Source organism: Engraulis encrasicolus, chromosome 18 (genome assembly GCF_034702125.1).
Source record: "Engraulis encrasicolus isolate BLACKSEA-1 chromosome 18, IST_EnEncr_1.0, whole genome shotgun sequence".
Classification (NCBI taxonomy): domain Eukaryota; kingdom Metazoa; phylum Chordata; class Actinopteri; order Clupeiformes; family Engraulidae; genus Engraulis; species Engraulis encrasicolus.
The window spans coordinates 43387045-43403708 of record NC_085874.1 but is presented as its reverse complement, the minus strand read 5'-3'; the positions used below and the strand labels follow the sequence as shown (position 1 = coordinate 43403708).

The following is a 16664-nucleotide window of genomic DNA, read 5'->3' as shown; positions in this document are numbered from 1 at the left end:
TGAAGTTGTAACCAAATTATATCTGTCTTTTTTATAGGGCCTAATTACCATGTCCTTGATTAACTGTGGTCTGTTAACATGTTTAACCTTAAATGTAATGAACTGGATAGGTCTACCTTTCCCTCCTTGGCGCTGCTACCTACGATTAAACTGTTCGTCGTTATTAATTTCTCCACTCGTTCATTATTCATTCATTATTTGTAAAGTAGGCTAGAAGAACCAGTCTGTGCTTCGCATGCTGTTAAGGAAAAGGCTTGCTTTAACTGACAAACTTCAACTGGACAGACGAGAAAAGAGTGATTTGTTGACAGGGAAAAACTCGGAGAACAATAAACTCCAAGAAAGCTGCGACGATATGCCTACGAAGGGTGGATATTTAAAAAAAAATTAAAAAAAAATAAAAAATAGGATGGTGAACAGCGCCAAGGATCCAGTTCACTACATTTAGCCTACATTTGTAGGCAACAAACTTCAACTGGACAGACGAGAGAAAGCTGATTTGGTTGACAGGGAAAACACTCCGCGAAAGCTGCGACGATATGCATCACCCTGATTGATTACATTGATTGCATTATGTTTTGGTGCTATTGGCTACCCACGCACCTGGCTTCAGCCATGCAGGCACAGCAAATCCGCGCGTTCTGTGTGCATTCTGTCTGGCTTTGTGGTGACTGTCGCAGCACAACTTTGATTAACCTTTCATGTAGCCTGTAGTGAACCGGGTACCTTTCCCTCCTTGGCGCTGTCTGTTATCTGTTATAACACTATTCGCCGTTATTATCTCCAGCCTTCGTGAACTTCAACTGAGCAGGGAAACACTCGGAGAACAATTAACTCCGCGAAAGCTGATTTGGTTGACAGGGCAAACACTCTGCTATTGGCTACGCAGCCATGTAGGCACAGCAAATCCGCGCGTAATAGCCTACATTCTGGTCACTGTCCATCAATCCACCTCGCAGGCACGCCCTGTCATAGCTCAATTCACCTCGGCCACCTTGTGGCAGGCTGTGAAATAGCAACGGCGTAACGAACACACACACAAGTAACGAACACACACACAAACCCAGGCGATCATAAGCAGAATACATAGTTGCAATAACAACTCTGGCCACCATCCTACACAGTGCACCTTTAAGGCAACTGGGGATAGGTAGCCTGTCAAGAAAGATGTTAATTCCCTATTCACATACAGCAGTGCCAGCAGCAGGCTGTCATCATGTTTTATCGTATGTACCGCACGCTAGTGCATTCAGCGTGTTGGTGCGACGCCTTTTGAAGTTAGGGCGTGCTCCTCCATGCAACGGTAAAGCGCTTTCATGCACTTTTGACACGTGACGAGGTTTGCACAGTTTTCCTGTCGTGTCAGCGATTTTGTTTTGCCACGGCGCATTTCTGTTATGAAACGCAAATATGCTTTGCTGTGCCGTACCCTAACCAAAACCATCCCTAAACCTAGTCTGTCAGTCAAGGAATGTTTCTGCTGCTTTACTTTTGCCAAGAACAGTGACATTAGGCAAATTTCTAGCTAAATTTTGCCTAAACCAAAACCATCCCAAACCCGAAACTATAACAGGGCGTTGTGGAGCACGGCTTAACTTGCAAAGGCGTATTGCCTTCATCATGGGAGAAGTACCATTGCATTACAGTGGTTATAGAGTTACCGGTAGTTGTGTTTTTCTCCACACAGAAAGAGAACATGAAGAAGGATGACCAGAAACAAGATAAATCCTCAAAGATGGTAAATTATTCTCCTGTGAATGAAGTATTTGTAATCTATTTTGAAATCTATTCTAAATACACTTACAGTAACTGTGTGGATGTGGATATTGACTTTTTCAAGAGAGGGTTCCAAGAGAGAAATACCTGTCCCATTAACACCTTAGCTTGGGTTATATAGTTAAGTTTGTTATTTGTTTTCATACAGAAACTGAAAATGAAGAAGGATAAGAACAAAGATGAGAAACCCCCAAAGATGGTAAATTTTACTCCTGTGGGTTTATGGGACGACAATCTGAAAAGGATGAATATTTGTAGTAACCTGCCCTCTCATACGTGTAGCTGTTTGCATCTGTTGTTCACTGTGGAGTGCAAAAGCCGAATATAATCTCTTGAGCTACAGTATACAGTGAGATACTCTTGAGTTACAGTATACACTATACACTAAACTAAAACAAATGAAAATAAAGTTGGCCACCTTGCAATATCCAAAGGAAAGTGCTGAAAATAATGATTGAAATGCACATAGAGAGTCTATGGCTGGGAAAATTATGCCTATTGTCCTGTCAGGGTAAGTTGAGTCGGGGGGGGTTGACCTGCCAAACTTCACATTGGATGGGGGTGGGGGGTGGGCGAGTATTTTGTGGGGGTGTGTGGGGGGAGAATGAATCAGGGGGTGCGCGTGGGTGGCTGAATAGTGGGGGGTGAGTGAGGGGTGGGGGGGCAGAGTAGCATGGGGGGATGAGTGAGGGGGTTGGGGGGCAGAATAGTGTGTGGGGGGAGATGTGTGAGAGGGTGGGGGAGGCAGAATAGTGTGTGGGGGAAAGACACTGTAGAGCAGGGGAAAGACGAGCGGGGAATACACAGGCAGGCACGCACAATCACCCTTGCTTTATGCAAAAAAATGTAGGCCTTTTGGTCAGTAATCTAATGTGAAAAGTTTGGCAGGTCAATAGCCTTTTTTCAGCAGTCAACTGTGTATGTCAATCATTTTCTGACAACAATCCTTAGGATATTTCAAAGGGGCAAGATATACATCTTTCTGTTGCCAACCTTTGTACTCACGTCTGTAGATAGGAGATAGGACAGAATTTCACAGAAAATATGTTATCTTCATTGATAATTATGGTCTTACAGTATTAAGAAAAATGTATGAAAGTCTGCCATTCTGAAAAACAGAGAACATTTTGAATTTTGGAGCACATTTAAGATGCCAACCAGCTGGTGAATCTTTGTCAATAGGCCTTCTGGTCTGTAATCCACTGTGAAAACCCTGACAGGACAATAGGCATAATTTTCCTAGCCATAGACTCTCTATGTGCTATCATTATTTTCAGCACTTTCCTTTGGATATCGCAAGGTGGCCAACTTTATTTTCATTTGTTTTAGTTTAGTCAACCTTTGTAAACATGTATGTAAGGAAATAGGACAGAATAGTGCTGAAAGTAGGTAATCGTTCATGAATATCACCTCATAGTACAATGTAATAATGCATGAAAACAAGTCATTTTGGAAAATGGCGGCCATATTGAATTCTGAGCAAAAATTGGCGTGGCCCCATGTTTTAATTTCTTCCAATAGGGCTTCAGGTCAGTAATCCACAGAGAAAAGTGCGGTAGGACGAAAGGCCTAATTTTCCCAGCTGATGACCTGTCTATCATGCGTGGTATAACTTCCCGATGAACGCATACTACGGAAGTTTGGCAGGTTTAAATCTAGGTATCATGACGATTTACACTGCATCTCAAAACTCCTATGAGCAGATCATGTTCTTGATTACATTCCTGAGGCTGAACTTTTCTCTTTTTTCCCATTTTTTAAAGTATTTTTTGGGGCCTTCCGGCCTTTATTAGGCTCGTTCTTGACGAAGCAGTGCTGCTTTTGCTAAGCAGCGAGCATGCGCACTTTGCCAGTTTGATGCATTCTGGTTAGAATAACCAGAATGCATCAAACTGGCAAAGTGCGCATGCCCACTGCCTATCAAAAGCAGCACTGCTTCGTCACAAACAAGCCTATTATTACAGGACAGTGGAGAACAGAGAGGCTTGGGAGAGAGAGACGGGGGAGGGCCAGGAAATGACCCCGGTTGGACTCGAACCGGGGGCCCCGTGGGCACGTAAGCCCTAGCGTGCGTCCACAGCGCCCCAGAGGTTGAACTTGTCACATACAATAGCGCCAGCGTGGGGGCAAGCAAGGGCTCTTGAGTGTGTGTTCACTTGTAGGCCCCTGATCTATCATGTATTTTGATGTTTACTCATGCAAATGAGGGCATACATCATATTTAGCATTTACGTATAGTTTGACTAATTTAATTTTAGCAAAACAATAAAATGTTCAAATTCACTTTTTTTGCTTTAGATCAGGGACAAGTATGTGCAAGATGTAAATAAATTTGAATGAACCCCAAAAAATAATTTATATAGTGGTATTTCTATATAAACTCCTTGGGGTCATAAATGACCCGCTCGGTCAGATTAGTCGCAAAAACAGGCCAGTCTCTTGTGGTTTATTTAGTTAAAGTTCACGAATATTTCAAATTTGAAAATAGGCATCACAGTTTCAATGAGCAGAATACATAGTTGCAATAACAACTCTGGCCACCATCCTACACAGTGCACCTTTAAGGCAACTGGGGATAGGTAGCCTGTCAAGAAAGATGTTAATTCCCTATTCACATACAGCAGTGCCAGCAGCAGGCTGTCATCATGTTTTATCGTATGTACCGCACGCTAGTGCATTCAGCGTGTTGGTGCGACGCCTTTTGAAGTTGAGGTGTGCTTCTCCATTACGAGTAGAAACGCAAATATGCTTTGCTGTGCCCTAACCAAAACCATCCCTAAACCTAGCCTGTCAGTCAAGCAATGTTTTTGCTGCTTTACTTTGCCAAAAACAGTGACATTAGGCGAATTTCTAGCTAAATTTTGCCTAAACCAAAACCATCCCTAAACCTAACCTGTCACAGGGGGTTGGCTTGACTTGCAAAGGCGTATTGGACACAAGCGATAGTGGGTTCAAATCCGTGTGTCATCTATACGCAATGCATGATGACATGTTGTCAGCGGGGGGTCTTGAGTGTGTATTGAATTGTTGGCCCCTGAGCTACTGTATCATGGAATCCTTCAGCATCAGGGGAAAACTGCCTGCATGCTTGCTAATTGGTAACTAATGATACTATAAAATACACTTCATTCTTTTATAAAAACTACAACAAATGTAATGTAGTAATATAATATAGTTTAATATAATACCTCAGAACATTACAGGTCAAAGTTTTGCTGCTTCTTCATTTTGTAATACTTAACGGTGGACCAGAGCCGCTTTGCATGGTCTTATAGCTATTTCTCTGCAGCCTTTCTTCTTCACTTAAACAACGTATAATATTAACTTTGTGTTATATCCTTGACGTGATTTTTATGATGTCTGTGATATGTGGATTCATGGTGATTGCTTTCCTCATAGAAGATTGCACAGTCCCCCAGTAACAGTGAAACCACAAAACCAGGCAAGTCTGTACTTTATATATACAATGTCATTAGTGCCAATAACATACAACACACTTCTGAAACAGTTGGTAAAATGCTGTTCTCCCATTATGAAAGTGTTCAGCGTGCCACTTGCTTCACTGAGCTAATACCCATTTTTACTGTTTAAGTACGTATAGTGGCTGTATGCTTTTATGACAAGGCTGTATAATATTATGAAATCATGTATACTTGTGTGCCCTTTAAAAATGTTCACCCAAATGATACAGTTTAAAGCAGGGGTGCAGAATCTTTTTCATTTGAGAGGCCATCCTCCAAGGGCCATGGAAATCCTCAGAGGGCCGTACTATGAACACAAATGATTTCTGCACTTTAGGCCCATATAGAAGGAAATCACTTTAAAAACAGACCCCACCTTCTCTAGGTCCCCTGAATATAACATAATTGTAATGTAAATGTAATTTAGAAGATTCCTTTACAAAATATGTCATATTTCATGTGAAACTGCATAGCATTAAAGTCATATCGGGGCTAGATAAAATGGCCTTTAGGGCTGTCAACGGCCCTCGAGACATAGGTTCCCCACCCCTGGTTTAAAGGCATTCATACCTACTTGGAAGGTGATCAGTGGTTCTTAACCTTTTTTTCTTAACGCACCCCCTTAACTGTGCCCAAGACAAGTCGCGCACACCCAACTCAAGCGTCTACACATAAATACACACTAAAAAATATATTTTCGTGATTAATTACAATGATTCTTGCTTGAGACATTAATAAATACCTTATGCCTTTACATGGGGACCAAAACATGGTTTAATTTGGTTTTGATTTGGCCTATTTATACTGTTCGCTTGCAGAATTTTGGTCACAACCTCAACACAAAGAAAATTCCGTGCACCCCCTGAAATCTCTGGCGCACCCCCAGGGGGTGCTCGCACCCCAGGTTAAGAACCACTGCTGTACATCTATGTACATTTTTCACTTCAAAGAAAACTTTTTCTAAACACATTGTCTTAAATTCCCTCTCATTGTTCTTGGATTTGTCAATAGTTTTGGTAATATAATCATGAATCACTAGAAAACAAGAGCGGTCTAATCTAATTTACTGTCAAAGAATTGGGAAAAATATTGTGTATCTTTACACACAGTATACTCTATCTCAACGTCTGATTTCCTCTGTATCTATAATGGAGTTAAATTAACTATTTTAAATTTCCAATGCCTTTTTAGTCAGTAGGGTCATACCTCCTGACTTCTCTAGAGAAGATTCTGTGTATGCTGTGTATGGCTCTGCATCAGTACCTCAATTAGTCTCAGTGGAGTCCTTTAGGCAGCTCAGCATGGCTGTCTCTACTCAAGGCTCTGGGGTTGGAACAACTGAGGACAGTAGAGGAGCTGCTGGAGATGGAGAAGCCAAGAGAGAAATGCTTACAGTAGGGCAAGAGAAGCCATACGTAAGGGAAACAGGTACGTGTACCTTGATATTGTATTCATTTTACCAGCTTCTGCTTCAGGTTGTTACTTTAGATCAGTACAGAATCACTCGGCTAGCATTTTACTCTAATAACTTTGCATTTCTACTGTCCTGTAGGCAGTAAGGTCATACCTCCTGACTTCTCTAGAGGAGATTCTGCATATGGCTCTGCATCAGCATCCCAATTAGTCTCAGTGGAGTCCTTTAGGCAGCTCAGCATAGCTGTCTCTACTCAAGGCTCTGGGGTTGGAACAACTGAGGACAGTAGAGGAGCTGCTGGAGATGGAGAAGCCAAGAGTAAAAAGCTCAATCCAGGACAACACAAGTCATCATTAAACAAAACAGGTTAATTTACATTGCTTTGGTATTTCATTTTTCTCACTTCAGGAAATAAATTCATATTAGTATTACATAATCACTCAAAAGCGTTGCAATTTGTATTTTCTGTGATATTTTGTGAATGCTTACAGTATGCTATGTATTTCAGGCATTGAAGCAGAAGATCAATTTGAGGATATTTCCACAATAACTTATAATATCATGGAATGCATCGGAAGGGGTGGATTTGGAACAGTTTACAAAGGATCATACCTTGGAACTCAAGCTGCTGTGAAGATCATAAAACAGGATCCAAGGACAGAGGATAGGAAGATAGCAAATGAATTCAGGATTCCCTCGTATGAACTTACATGATTAACTAAACTGACTTCATAATTACATTCATAACAAATTATGTTTCTAATATTAATACCTTAAAATTATTGCTATCCCAATTCATCAAAATAGGTCGATGTCAATGACTAATGTACTAATCACTCAATTCAAGCCATGATGGCATATTTTAATTGTTTATAAATAGAGAGAGAGAGAGAAAGTGTATACGTACTTTGTATACATACTGTATATACATGTGTGTGTTTGCTTAAAAAAATGCATTTCAAACTATTTTTCAGGCGTTTGTCTCATCCCAACATTGTGCAGATGATGGCTGTGGCAAAAAGTGAGACTGAGATCTTGATAGCTAATGCATACATCCATGGAGCCGACCTTGACGATGTTCTTCATGGAGATGGCCCTGTTAAGGTACTTCACTACTACCTGGAGTGTTTTGAAAGTTTGTGGGTTTTTTTTGTCATGTCATGATCATCTAGAAATATTTCTCGATTAAAAGACCTGTGTAATAATAATGCCTTGATATACCATCCAATGGCACACACCACTCTCTTTCAAAGTTTCTTTCTCTGTCAAATTGAACGCGCCTAGTACACCTTAACTGAACAGACTCAGCTGCGTGTTGCTGTGCAGGCAGCAGTGTAGTGGGGTCCCCCCACACTCCTCCTCCACAGCGAATATTTTTAATGCTAAAAGTTTTTTTATAAGTGGTCTAAAGAGAGCCGTGGCATTCATAACGACACGTTGCAAGTGTACCAGTAAACCGAACCAAACCAAACCAGTACAAAAGCACACAAGCTCAAATGTACAGCAATCCACTTTAGTGTGGAGGGTGTAGGCAGCTCTAATAAACTATCACACTGTATTGGCTAGTCCAGTGGAAGGTAGAGAGAGAGAGAGGGAGAGCGAGAGAGAGAGAGAGCAAGAGAGTAGTGGCGAGACGCAGCTTGAGCATTCCGGGAGCTGGGCTTCCAATGGGAGGTCACAGACACCAGGGGCCACATAACAGAAACTTCCTAAGTCTGAAATCCTATCTTATCTTGAGATAGGAAGGGATTTAGGAATTTTGGTATAACAGAAGGAGGTTTCCTAACTTAATTTAGGAAGAAATCCTATCTTATCTTAAGATAGGAATATAGCCATTCCAGAAGCATCCTAAATTAGGAATATCTTAATTTAGGATGCCTAAGTTAGGAGACCATACACCCTGTCCTAAACTCAGGATACCCCTGTTACTGGTGCTTTTTTGCATTATGCGCAATGTCAGTAACATGTGGCATCAAACTAAAAGAGCAGTGATGCCTGGGTTAATGGGGGCATTTTGTTTTCAAGAGAGAAAAAAATGGCACTGGTACGGTTACCACAGTAGCTTCCCAACCAGGCAGGCTACAATTCCATAGTTGCCTGATGTAAGCTTAGGCCTAAATAATTTTACCATTTGAAGCCTGTCATCGTTCTATCCATGCAATATAGCCTACCTTTATTTAGAAATTAAAAAAGAAAAAAATTTGAAAGCCAAACACATTTCCTATTAACAAGTGTAGCCTTTGAATTAGGCCTACTTTGACCATGGGGTTCAAAGATTGATTTTGCAACGTCCAACAAAAAAGCAACTGACTTCACGTAGCCTACGTGCTGATGTTGTGACAGGTTTTTGATTTTTTATTTTTAACTGAAACATGGCTGGAAAAATCCACTAGTTCTATCACACTTATAGAAGCAACTCCACCACACTTTCATTTCATTAGTACAGAAAGGCAGAATAAACAGGGAGGGGGGATAGCAATTATTTTCAAGGCACTGTTTCAATGTCAAAAGACAGCAGTAGGTGAATTTTCATCTTTTGAATACTTAGCTGCAGTTCTAAAATGTTCTTCTGACATACTGTTATTAACTATCTACAGACCTCCAAGACTTTCTGCACCACTCTTCTTAGAGGAATTTGGTGAGCTGTTGTCGAATGTTTGTGTGGACTATGAAAGCCTTTTTATACAGTAACAGGCGATTTCAATTTTCACGTGAACGACTTAGATAATGTCTATGCTAAGGAATTTTTAAGTCTTATTGACATTTTTAGCCTTACACAGCATGTAACAGGACCAACACACAACCAAGGTCACACTCTAGACCTAATAATAACAAAAGGCATCAATGCTTGTGCTAGTGTCAAAGACTATGGCTTTTCTGACCATTACTGCATTTTTTCTGATGTTTCTATGTACCCTCATGTTCAAAGGGAATCTGTTACAGTCAAAAAACGTATAATCAACTGTGAGACAGCCTCACTCTTTCAGCAAGCACTTTCAGAGATCCAAAGTCAAACTTCAGAGAATGCTGATGATCTCATGGTTAATTTTAATGCAAGGATGACCCATATTATGGATGTTATTGCCCCCGAAAAAATCAAAACAGTGGGACATAAAAAAGCACCTTGGAGAATGAATCCCACAGTTATATTGCTAAAGCAAGAATGCAGGAGGGCTGAAAGACAGTGGCGTAAATCCAAACTTGAAGTCCACTACCAAATCTATAAACACACACTCTCGAAATACAACCAAGAAATTTCTAAAGCTAGACAATCTTTTTTCTCTGATATAATTAACAGAAATATTAATAATGCACGCGTCCTGTTTGGCACTGTGGAAAAGCTAGCAAGGCCCCCAAATCAAATGCCCTCTGAGTTCCTCTCAGTCAGCAAATGCAATGAGTTTGCATCCTTTTTCAAAGGAAAGATTGAAAAAATACGTACAAACATACTCACACATGTGCAACCGACCCAAGATTCGGACCAACTTGCTACGGTGAAGTTAAATCCTAACCTCATGAGAAATTTTAATTTAGTTGATGTGGACATTCTTAATAGAACGGTACAAAGTCTTAGCTCCTCTACATCTGACTTAGATATTCTACCAACAGCCTTCTTCAAATCCATCTGACATCTAATATCACCAGATGTACTTCAGATCATCAACACCTCACTACAAACAGGCATATTCCCAGGCTGTCTGAAAGAAGCAGTTGTGAAACCCTTACTGAAAAAGAACAACCTGGATGCACTGGTACTAAACAACTATAGGCCCATATCCAATCTACCATTCATGGGTAAAATAATAGAGAAAATTGTTTTTAACCAATTAACTGCCTTTTTAATGTCTAATAGCTATTTTGATAAGTTTCAATCAGGTTTCCGTGCCTACCACAGCACTGAAACAGCTCTTATTAAAGTTATGAATGACATAAGATTGAATTCTGATGCTTGCAAATCATCCGTCTTGGTGTTACTTGATTTAAGTGCTGCTTTCGACACAGTTAATCATTCTATACTACTACATAGACTGGAACACTGGGTTGGCTTTACGGGCATAGTGATCGACTGGTTAAAATCGTACTTAGAACAAAGAAGTTTTTTTGTCGCCATTGGAAGACATACTTCATCACCAATGTCTCTGGATTGTGGGGTCCCCCAGGGCTCCATTCTGGGACCACTACTGTTCAATCTGTATATGTTGCCACTGGGACACATTATCGAGAATAACTCCATAAATTACCATAGCTATGCGGATGATACCCAGCTCTACTTATCTATGTCCCCCAATGACTACACCCCCCTTGAATCACTCTATCATTGCATGGACCAAATTAACAAATGGATGTCTCACAATTTCCTCCAGCTGAACACAGAAAAAACTGAAGTAATTATATTTGGGAAAAGAGAGGAGAGACAAAAGATTGCTACTATCCTTGAAACGAAGGGACTGAAACCAAGGGAAACAGTTAAAAATCTTGGGGTCCTCATTGACAGTGACCTAAATTTCAACAGTCACATGAAAGCTATTACTAAGTCTGCATTTTATCACATAAAAAACGTCTCTAAATTTAGGGGCCTGATGTCTAAACATGATCTGGAGAAGCTAATACATGCCTTCATGTCTAGTAAAGTTGATTACTGTAACAGTCTGTTTACTGGCCTCCCAAATAAGACAATTAAACAGCTTCAACTGGTACAAAATGCAGCTGCAAGGGTTCTTACAAAGACAAGGAAGTTTGACCACATTACTCCAATTTTAAGATCGCTGCATTGGCTCCCAGTAAGCTACAGAATTGATTTTAAGGCAATGCTACTTGTGTTTAAATCATTAAATGGAATGGGACCCACATATCTACTGGATATGTTTCAGCTGTATGCACCGACCAGGTCACTAAGGTCAACGGAGAAGAATTTGCTGGTGATTCCAAAAGTCAAAACAAAGTGTGGAGAGGCAGCCTTTAGCTTCTATGCTTCAAAGCTTTGGAACCAGCTTCCAGATGACGTAAAAAATGCACCCACTATTGATAGCTTTAAATCTAGACTCAAGACAAAGCTGTTCTCAGATGCTTTCTTAAATTATTGAATGAAAAGATGGTAAAATAAGAGAAGACAAAACCCTGACAATTCTAGACCCTATCAGGTAAACGGAAAAAAGGAGGCCAGACTCCTCTGTCGTCGAACAGTTAAATTCTGAGGATTGAATGAAAAGACGGTAAAATAAAAGAAGACAAAACCCTGACAATTCTAGACTCTATCAGGTAAACGGAAAAAAGGAGGCCAGAATCCTCTGTCGTCGAACAGTTAAAATCTGAAGACTGCGTATGTTTTTCAAGGTTTTATGTTTATTTATGTTTTATTTTATTATTATTTTTACCTTATGTTTTATCTTAATGTTTTAAATGTTTTTTCTGACTCTAATTCATTTCCCTGTTTTCCTTTCATTTACATTTGTTAACTTTGTGAAGCACATTGAGTTGCACCTGTGTATGAAATGCGCTATATAAATAAACTTGCCTTGCCTTGCCTTGCCTTGCCTCCCTCGCCAAAGTCTCCTCTCAGGAGTTGAACAGGACAAGTTACAATGCCTAGTCTCCTAGGTCTACTGATGAATTTATAGACCACACAAAACTAATCCATTTGTCCTCACAAAGTTAACGGTGTAGATATTATGCTAAACAGGGTTCAACAGTTAGCCTATTTGATGATCCGATTCCTCTCGCTCTCCCTCGTCCTCTGTCAGTGCAGTCACACAGGCAGGCGCACCTTGCCCTCCCTCCCTCCTCCCATCTTCACGCTGTCATTCAAACTAAGAATGTTTCTATGATCAATAAAATGTCTTTAGTTCACTACACGGAGGCATCCCAGAATGATGACTGTTTTACACGCGTTGTTTAGGCTGACAGTCGATGTGACTTGTTTCGTCGCCCGTTTCAATTTGAATAAGATAGGCCTACTTGATCATGGGAATTTGCACATTGTTAAAACAGCATTCATGTGGCGGATTTGCGACGGGAACTGCTAAAACTGACAACACGGCTATGAGGAAACTTTTGAGGATTCTTAGCTACTGTATGTAGCCTACATGAATGATGGAAATGAATGCCCTCCTTTTAGTCACTGTATTTTTTCGTCCATAGTTATTAAAAGGCCTAATTAGGCTATGCGTTCTGTTGTGTCCACACATTGCCACGCCGCTAGGTGGCACCGGTACCTCTTTGGAGTTATTAATGTATGTATAGAGGAAGTCTTATCGAGGAGATGCTGAAAATGTAATCTACGATGCAGACATGCTTTTGACCTCCGGGTTCGTATATAAAGTTTAAAAATGTATACCGGAATCCTGCTTCTTTTATACCGCACAACATAACAAATTGGCGACGAGGAACTTACTCCTGCGTGCGTGCTTACTTTTGGTCAACCTGCTGACTAATTTTTGGACATTTTTGCGATGGCTACTACAACTCCTCTGCCGAGTTTTTTTCTTCCCGCTCCGGGGGAGCCCGCCATTCCTTTCAAAACATGGGAAAAGATGTTCAAAAACTACTGCTTGGTCATTGATGTGGAAGGACAAAAATGGACCGATGCAAGGCAAAGAGCTCTACTACTTCACTGCTTAGGAACCGAAGGCCAACGGATCTTTTACAGTCTGGATGATACAGGGACAACATTGGAAACGGCGCTAAAGGCTCTGAATGACTACTTCACGCCAAAGGTAAATGTCGTAGTGGAACGACACGCGTTCAGAAAGCGTGCTCAGTTACGTGATGAAAGCATAGTACAATACATTGCTGCCCTGCGTCATTTAGCCGTTACCTGTGAGTTTGAAAATTCTGATGACATGATCCGAGATCAACTCGTGGAACATTGCGCAAACCCACACATAAGGGAAAGACTGTTGCTAAAAACAAAACTGAAACTGAAGGATGCAATTACCCTTGCATGTCAAATTGAGTCTGCTGGCGAGCAAGCGAAAGCTATGGCTAGTGCTAGTCGCTCTAGCTTACCAGTGCAAGCGGTGCAAGTGCAAAGCCGAGGGAAAGGCAGGCAGCAGCGTTCGAGAGGGAATGCACGATCAGTTCAGCCTAGCCGCTCCACTTCTACTCCGACTAATTCACGTGCATGTTTTCGCTGCGGATCTGACAAACATCTTGCAAATGCACCCGAATGCCCCGCGATTAAAGCTGTGTGCAAAGATTGCAACAAAAAGGGACATTTTGCTCGTGTGTGTAGGTCTGCTCAGACGCACAAAGTACAGCAAGTAGAAGTTCCAGAATACACGATGCTCTTACTGCAACAGTCTGATTCACCAGCCAAGCTCCATTGTACCGTGGACATTCGCGCTGGCACTGCGAAAAAGACTGTGAAACTTACCGTGGATACTGGTGCCTCAGTGTCAGTGCTACCAAAATGCCTGGTCGAGGAAAACTTCAAAGGAATACCCTTACAGCCTCCTGCAGCTCGCCTAGTCACTTACTCCAAAACTCCAATCACAGTGCTGGGTTGCATGCCTGCTACAGTTGTGAGGGACAACGACACCTGCAAAGCAAGCTTCTATGTGACAGACAGTGGAACTCCACTGATGGGCATGGACTTGATCACTGCTCTGAAACTGCGCATTGAGGGGAATACTGTGCTTCCTACTTCATCTGCCTCCAAACCAGTCCTACAGCTCTCCATGGACAGTGCTGCTGAGTCTCCATCTGTGGGCTGTGTTGAAGGGTTCATGCACAAAGTAAAAATCCGTGACAATGCCAAACCTGTTCGTCAGAAACTTCGCCGTCTACCCTTCGCCGTGCGATCTGCTGTGTCTGATGAACTGCAACGATTACTCTCCGCTGGGGTGATCGAGCGAGTCGACGCGTCACCCTGGGTGTCAAACATCGTAGTGACACAAAAGAAGACGGGTAGCATCAGGATGTGTGCCGATCTACGGGAGCCCAACAAAGCCTTAGTGGTGGACAGTCATCCTCTACCACACATGGAGGAACTACTTACAAAACTTGCCGGCTCTACACTCTTCTCAACGATCGACCTTGAGAGTGCCTATCACCAGCTACCACTACACCCAGACAGCAGGGATCTCACCGCCTTCATAACCCACGAGGGACTCTTCAGGTACTGCCGTGTGCCCTATGGGTTGGCTTCTGCGCCTGCTGCGTTTCAAAAGATGATGTCTACCGTGCTGGCTGGAGTGCCCAACGTCCAGTGCTACCTTGACGACGTCATTTGTCATGGGCGTACACAAGCCGAGCATGATACTGCACTGAATGCAGTGTTGTCACGCCTGAGGAAGGTAGGCCTGCGCCTGAATGAGAAAAAGTGTCAGTTCAGACAGCCCAGTCTGCGCTTCCTGGGACACTTAGTGACTGCACAAGGCATTGAGCCTGACAAAGAACACGTACAAGCAATCAAACAAGCACCTCCACCCACTGATCCAGCTACCTTACGTTCATTCCTCGGGATGCTTTCATGGTACAACAAATTCATACCCAACTACGCTACGGTGGTGGAGCCACTGCGTGCTTGCCTGCGTACTGACACCGAGTTCAGCTGGACTGCCGAGGCTGACGAGTGCTTCAGTAAAGTAAAAGAACTGCTGGTGCACAGTTCTGCACTTGCTCTGTACGACCCTACTCTGCCATGCATCATCTCTACCGATGCCTCTGACTACGGCATAGGTGCCGTGTTTACACAGATTCACCCTGATGACAGTGAGCGCACTGTTGCGTTTGCATCCAGGACACTTACTCAGGCTGAAAGGAAGTATGCGACTGTGGAGAAAGAAGCCTTAGCATGTGTTTGGGCAGTCGAGAAATGGAGAACGTACCTCTGGGGCCACAGGTTCACCTTACTCACCGACCACCAGGCCCTCACTACACTCCTCTGCACCAAAGGCACTGACAGGGCTGGAATGCGCATTGCCAGGTGGTCAGCACGACTGCTCTGCTTCAATTACGACGTCATCTACCGTGCTGGCGCACTGAACCAAACTGCTGACTGTCTGTCTCGCTTACCCTTGCCTACATCGGATGCTGATGAACACGTGACAGAGCCTGAGGTTGTTGCCATGCTCTCCACAGCACAAGCAGCCACTACACCTGCTGAGTTCACGTCCTCTTCCGAATTGTGTCCAGAGCTATCAGCCTTACGCCTGCAGATACAAAAAGGCTGGCCTAGGTCACTTAAAGCCGTGAGCCCCGACCTTCAGCCCTACTTTAAAATACGACATGGACTGAGTGTACATGAGAACCTAGTGCTCAGAGGCTCTCGCTTCATAGTGCCTCTTTCCCTGAGGAAAACACTAGTTGTGCTGGCACATGAGGACCACCAGGGCATAGGACGAACGAAACAACGTCTGCGCGAGTTGTATTGGTTCCCTGGAATGGATGAAATGGCCCAATCCTACGCCGCTGGCTGCACACTCTGCCCAGAACTGGACCGTACAGCAAAGACCTTCGCCGCACCACTACAGCCTGTACCACTGCCTACTGCTCCGTGGACGAAGCTAGGTCTTGACATTGTGGGACCATTCGAGACAGCTACATGGAACTGCAGGTATGCCATCACTTTAACTGATTATTACACAAAATGGCCTGAAGTTGCATTCACACCCTCTATCACTACAGAGACTGTGATTAGCTTTCTCAAGTCAACCTTCAGTCGCTATGGCAACCCTGAGTGCGTAGTGACCGACAACGGTCCACAACTGATCTCAACTGCAATGTCTACATTCTTTACTGAACGCAACATCAAACACACCCGAGTGTCTGTGTACCACCCAGCATCCAATGGTGCTGTGGAAAGATTTAATCGAGTGCTTAAAGGTGTGGTGCAATCTGCCATTGTCCAAAACGCACCATGGAAAGAGACTGTGACAAGCTTCTTGCATACTTACCGTGCAACACCACATGCCATGACAGGTGTGTCACCTTTCGAACTGATGTATGGTCGTAAGATGCGTACCAAACTTGCTGTCATGCCACTGCCGCCCTGCTCAAACCGGGATGAGGAA

The 16664-nt window shown here is 42.7% G+C and overlaps 1 protein-coding gene across 1 annotated transcript in view; it reads left to right on the top strand.

Moving 5' to 3' along the window:
• LOC134468258 (interferon-induced, double-stranded RNA-activated protein kinase-like) overlaps positions 1-16664 on the top strand; it is a 30850-nt gene that overhangs the window by 7668 nt on the left and 6518 nt on the right. Inside the window, exons 6-12 of the mRNA XM_063222201.1 lie at positions 1688-1738; positions 1925-1975; positions 5176-5218; positions 6429-6665; positions 6790-7017; positions 7160-7349; positions 7626-7755. Of these exons, the coding sequence (XP_063078271.1) occupies positions 1688-1738; positions 1925-1975; positions 5176-5218; positions 6429-6665; positions 6790-7017; positions 7160-7349; positions 7626-7755 (930 nt within the window). The remainder of the gene's footprint in view (positions 1-1687; positions 1739-1924; positions 1976-5175; positions 5219-6428; positions 6666-6789; positions 7018-7159; positions 7350-7625; positions 7756-16664) is intronic.